This window comes from Stylophora pistillata, chromosome 9 (assembly GCF_964205215.1).
Source record: "Stylophora pistillata chromosome 9, jaStyPist1.2, whole genome shotgun sequence".
NCBI lineage: Eukaryota > Metazoa > Cnidaria > Anthozoa > Scleractinia > Pocilloporidae > Stylophora > Stylophora pistillata.
The window spans coordinates 8,952,701-8,958,188 of record NC_142527.1 but is presented as its reverse complement, the minus strand read 5'-3'; the positions used below and the strand labels follow the sequence as shown (position 1 = coordinate 8,958,188).

Sequence of the window (5,488 nt, the reverse complement as noted above, 5' to 3'; positions counted from 1 at the left end):
ATTACAATTGGATCTAGCCGGGAATGGCTTCGAAGCCCAAGTAAAATCGGGATCGTGTCAGAGTAGCGACAAGGGTAGGCAAATCGCTTGAGAAGGATACAAAGGCCCTCGGTTCCATCACATACTGTTCATTGATCACATTTAAATATAGCAGGAATTTGCAGTGCATCTTTAAGGCGAGATGTGTGATGCCTCTCTACCCTTTAATTGGCTGAACACTCGGCTCCATTTTGGTCCCGGCAGAGAAAATTTCGGATACTCTTGGTAAGGGAAGTCCAAATTATCTGACTTGCTCTCCTCATAAAGCAGCAAGAATTCTGCATCAGTAATAAAGCCCATTGCACGACTTATACACAGCAGTTCTCGAGTTTCCCTGAAAGAAGCCATATTAAACTCGAAAAAATCGCCGCTTCGCTCGCAAACTGAAGAACCTTAACTTAATTTTCCCGCCACGAACGCGGTGCACTCGACCCAGGTTCTCTTCGACGGTCGCGTACTTCAAGGCGTCCGCGTCCCCGTATCTTAAAGTCCCTAATAAGGTTTCGCAGACGCCTGTATTCAGACCAGTCCGGTGGCTGATTTAATTTCCTAGCTTTTCTGTGAAACTGGTCACGCCTCCTCATAGCAGACAGTAGCGATTTATCTAGCAAGGGTTGAGTTGACTGGCGGATGCGTTTGCGACTGATGGGAAAGAGCTCGTTGAAGGTGGAAGAAATAAGGGTCTGCCAGGAATAACATTTGTCATCAATATCAGAAAAAATTTCCATAATATTCCACGGCACAAGCTCTAAGTCTGCATTAAGCCTTTCCATACTTTGCCAGGAAAATGAACGCGTTTCGATCTAGCGATGTTTAACAGGTTTTACGGACGGCCCGCATAAAACTCCTTATATTTTCAATATTAAATTACTCAAATTACAAATATCGGTAAAAGTGAAATATGGCAGGGTTGCTCAACGCTTCTCAACACTGACAGGAACTTTATAATTAGTTACTGAGTTCCTAATTTGTGTTGCATTTATTTTGTTTACAATTAACAATCTCTCTGTAATCGTTTCTTCTAAAATAAGTGGTACCACCTGCAGCTCGGCTTCACTCTAAAGTATCATCCACTTTGTATGCGAGTACATAGTCTATGCCGCTAACTCCATTTCAGTAACAAATACAAATAATCAGTTCCTGACAAGTTTGGGGCATTTGATTTAGGTAAGCTCTTAACCTACTTTCCCTTTTAAGCATTGTTGTTGAACTGAGACAGGAGAGTTTAGAATGTTAGTAAAAAGATGTCTACATGGGTAAAAGCGAATGGAAAAGATAACAACCTGGAAGAGAAGAAAAAGGGAATAAAAGATGCGGAGAGGATAGCAGTCTCTCCAATGCAATACGTCTTTTCCCCATAAAACAGATACGCAGTGTTGCCAAATTCATTTTCACAAGAACATTCTAAGTTTTTTTTTAGGCTTAGCTTACAATGCATACTATTCTAGTGATAGAAGATTTTTAAGTCTTAAAGATAATGGCACCTTATTCATGACAGAAGTGCATGCATGTGGTCTTCGTTTTTCCGACACTTTTTTATTCGTCTGTCTTGTTCCTTCAACAAGTGTTTGATCTCTGAAAACGCAAAAGAGGAGATTCACTTATGAAGGGGTAACACTTGAGATATCGTTCGAATATTTTCGCTCGCACTCAATTAGTGTAAAACTGCAATGTGATCAGATAGGACCCAGCTAAAACTGGGGAATATCTGTTAAAAGTTTTTTTCGAGCATCGTCCACGGAAGACAATTCGCCTCTCTCCCCTTTGCCCACGAAAACATCCTCGGTATCAATGTTGGGGGACCCGCGTTACTCCGCCCGCGGGAAGATGCGAGACTAATTTTCAGTGCTAGATCCCTCGCCAGTTCGCACAGCTCAGGGCGTCATAAATCCGCGGGCGAAGAAGCGTTCGTGCCGAAAAGCTATTGACGTGGCCGTGTTCGCAGGCGACTCTGTCCACAGTATAACATCCGAGCATATTTACAAGTCAAATGGAGGTGTCTAACGTTAATAAACTTCATTAGGACATAAAATAAAGACGATAAAGCGAACAAAGAGCAATCTGCGCGACATTGGACAGTTGTAAGAAGAGATTCTTTTCCTACATGCATCACGAGGGTTAATTAATTATAATGCAACAGCTAACATACTGATGACGAAAACAGATTTTCCCTTATTGGTTGTTTTATCACTTTCTTCGAGCAAGACTTCACAGCAATGGGTCATAATAGAATGACAGGAAATGACATGACCAGGAAATTGTAAACCACAATATTTTCAAACTACGAGTGTCCAACGACTTTTTTTTTGTTACTTCTGACCTCTGTTTTTCCTTGTAAGCTGCTCCCCAGTTTGTGCAAGGGATCTCAAGATCATCTCGGCACGTCTGTACACAGGCTCACCATCTGACGACTTTTTCCCCGCAGGCTCTTGAGCTGAAAAGTTCGTTGAAAATAATTTAGAGGGGAATGGAAACACAAACAAACGAACAAAAATGGAGACAAAATCAAAGGAGTGTAAAAAGAAAAAAACATAACTGGTAAGAGTTGGTACTGCGGTAAACTTAGTTTAGCGAAGACTCGTGAACAGGGTTATAGTGTAACAGGATCTGGTGGTGAAGCAAGTTAGTAAGCGGCACAAAAGGTTATTCGAACAGGAATTTACTCTAGCATTGCAAGTGTGTTAGTGTTTGCCCTGTGGTATGCAAGAAAGGTGAAAGTGTTTGATGCAGACGATGCAATTTTACAAGGTTTTTTTCCAGCCATTGCCAGCTCTTTCATGAACAACAAGACAAAGCAGCGTGACGCAGAATCTTAGTCAAGTCTAAGGACATTAATTATGACCAGCGAGAGATAAAAAACAAAAGACGGTTTGAATGAGTCTGAGTAAGGTTTTAAAGATCCTCGCCGATTAGCACGGGCCCTGAATACAGTAACAATTAAATTACCTGCTGTGTAAACTCCATCACTCTGTTGCCCTGAAGTGAAATCTTCTCGTTTTTGACGTACAGATGTACGTCGGGTGGACTCTGTTTTACGATTCCGCCTTACTTCGTTTTGGCTTAGAGGCAAAAGGCGCGACTTGCTGATTGGTAAAGGCGCCACATCAGACATTTCGTTTGAGCTTAACTGACTACTTGTAGTTAGCGATGCGCTTGACTTCGGCTTCCAAGAACGAGCCGCGTTCAGGATGTCACGCGAGATGATAGTGTCCGCAGTGGAAGTTGATTGGTCCATTAAAAGAGAAGTGACATCTGATTGCTCACTGTGAATCGATGACGACAATGGTGAAGGTAGCCTGTCAAGTGTTTGTGAACTTTCGCTGAATGCATCATTGCTTGCAATATCACCCCTCTTTGGAGACGAACTGTGCAGCGGAATTGCAAAGTCGTCGCTAACCTCGTCGAAATCGTACCTGCTGCTGACTCTCAAATTCAGATCCGTTGATACAGATGAAGCTTCTTCTCTGTTGAATTCCTGCCTGTGCCCCCTAGAAATAATGGGCTTAGGTCGGAGATGCCCCTTGTGGGTTGCGCCTCGATCTTTCCTGTCACAGTTTCGTGCTTGGCCTTGCTTTTCACTCTCGCTTGATGTACCAGAATTTTTATTATCTGAGGTTGCCTCACCGGGAGCACGCTGCTGCCCACTTTCTCCCACATAAGGTTCGTCAGGACGCACGGGGCCATCGTCCAACAACGCTCGCTCAGTAAGAGGAGCCTGTGACGCAGACGGAGCATTCGGGGTCTTGGCAGGAGTCGCAGTTTGGGACACGTGCGCTTGGAAACTTGAGATCAAGCTCCGCACTTCATGCAGTAAGGATTTCAGGTCATCTGTAACTTCATCGTTTTTCTTCGACGAGGCTTCACTTGTCTATGGATGCAAACATGAATGTGAGTGGCTCAGGGAACTATCGTATTTTTACTCTTACGTCACAAATCTTACGACAAACAAAGTACAAAGTAAAAAACTTTCCCCTAACGGCCTAACCTCTCGAGAGGGTCCACTTTGCGCCAGCTGCCCATTCTCCAAATCTGCCAATTCAGACTGAGAACCCTGGGAAAGCGGTAAAAGTGTTGGCAAAGGCTGAGGAAGACCAGTCTTTTGAGTTAATAGAACATTGGTGTAATTTGCTGGAGTGGTTAACGGCGGCCACCTGTGGAAGGCAAACTGACATTAACAAGATAACACGAGGAGTAGACTAGCCTCTCTCTACCCTCAGTTGCCCTCATAACGATGGGAGGACATTTCATGCTGCAATTCATGAGATAGTCGGTTGGTCGAACGCTGTCACTTTCATTTGTCAACTTGGTACATTTTCTCCCTTGCCGATTATAAAATTGTAATGACGATCAAGGCGATCAAGGATCAAGGCAGAGAGAGAGAGACAGAGAGAGAGAGAGAGAGAGAATGTAGAAACTGATGTCTGGAGGCAAAAACGGTTTACCACAAAGTTGCTGAGATCGAGTAACAAATCTTGTGTAATACGATTGCGGTCGATTGCTCAGCTAAAGTGAGTTGAAATATTGGTATTAAGACAAATATTGTAAATGACATCTTGGACCACTAGATATTTCGTCACCATACTTCTCACTACAAAGTTGAAGGTTAGACTTAAATGTCTTCAATGTCAAATCCCAAACATAAAATAAAATGAAGTTTATCTCAACGAAATCACTTCGACTTGATCACTGCTATCTTAGGTTTATGTGTATTTGGGAAATACGAAACGGTGAGAGGAAAGAAGAAAGACAGGAGATACTGGCATTTGTTCTATTCACTATCTGACCAATGATCAATCAATTAACGCGTTTTTTTTTCTTTTCCTTTTTTTTTTTTTTTCTTTTTTTTTCTAATCTGTTGGTCGCCAATTGGCGACCTTTTTCGAAATTGTAGTCGCCAAATGTATTTTTCACTCGTCATCAGCTTGGAGCACTGAATGCTGGAAAATTGTCAGGGGGAGCCTGGTGAAATTTAACTTGCGATGGATCTGTATTGCATCCACGGGGGAAGTAGTAATGGGCCTAGTCGCTTCATGCAATGGAAACCGGGTAACAAATAGGTAAAAAATAGGTCACCAAACTTCTTTTTGCTTTTGTGGATTTAAATCTAGACATTTGATATTTAATATGAAATAATTCAAATCCATCCAAGTTACTGTTTTTCATTTTCGCCACTCTAAGATTCTAAGGATTGCCAACCGATGGAAACCTAGGAAAGGCTTCGTGAACAGCAAGCAAATTCTCCTTGGCAGCCCCTTAAGAAGTGTATAGAGAACAGTATGGAGAATATGCATACTGATGTTAGGATATAAAGGTTTAAGGAGTGGCTAATTCGAGATGTGACTCCGTAGAGAAGAAGTGTGAAAGAAATTATCATTCAGCCTCGCGGATACGTAGATGTAGGATGATCTTTACAAGAGTTTTCGGGCATTTATGTCATTAGAATGCTAAT

The 5,488-nt window shown here is 42.3% G+C and overlaps 1 protein-coding gene across 1 annotated transcript in view; it reads right to left on the bottom strand.

Annotated features, from left to right (window-relative positions):
* Positions 1-847: 847 nt before the first annotated feature.
* Positions 848-5,488, bottom strand: part of LOC111345913 (uncharacterized) — a 21,421-nt gene continuing 16,780 nt past the window's right edge. The window contains exons 19-22 of the mRNA XM_022953202.2: positions 4,025-4,190; positions 2,986-3,907; positions 2,360-2,473; positions 848-1,614 (exon numbers count right to left, since the gene is read on the bottom strand). Coding sequence (XP_022808937.2) covers positions 1,529-1,614; positions 2,360-2,473; positions 2,986-3,907; positions 4,025-4,190 — 1,288 coding nt within the window. The 3' untranslated portion in view covers positions 848-1,528. The remainder of the gene's footprint in view (positions 1,615-2,359; positions 2,474-2,985; positions 3,908-4,024; positions 4,191-5,488) is intronic.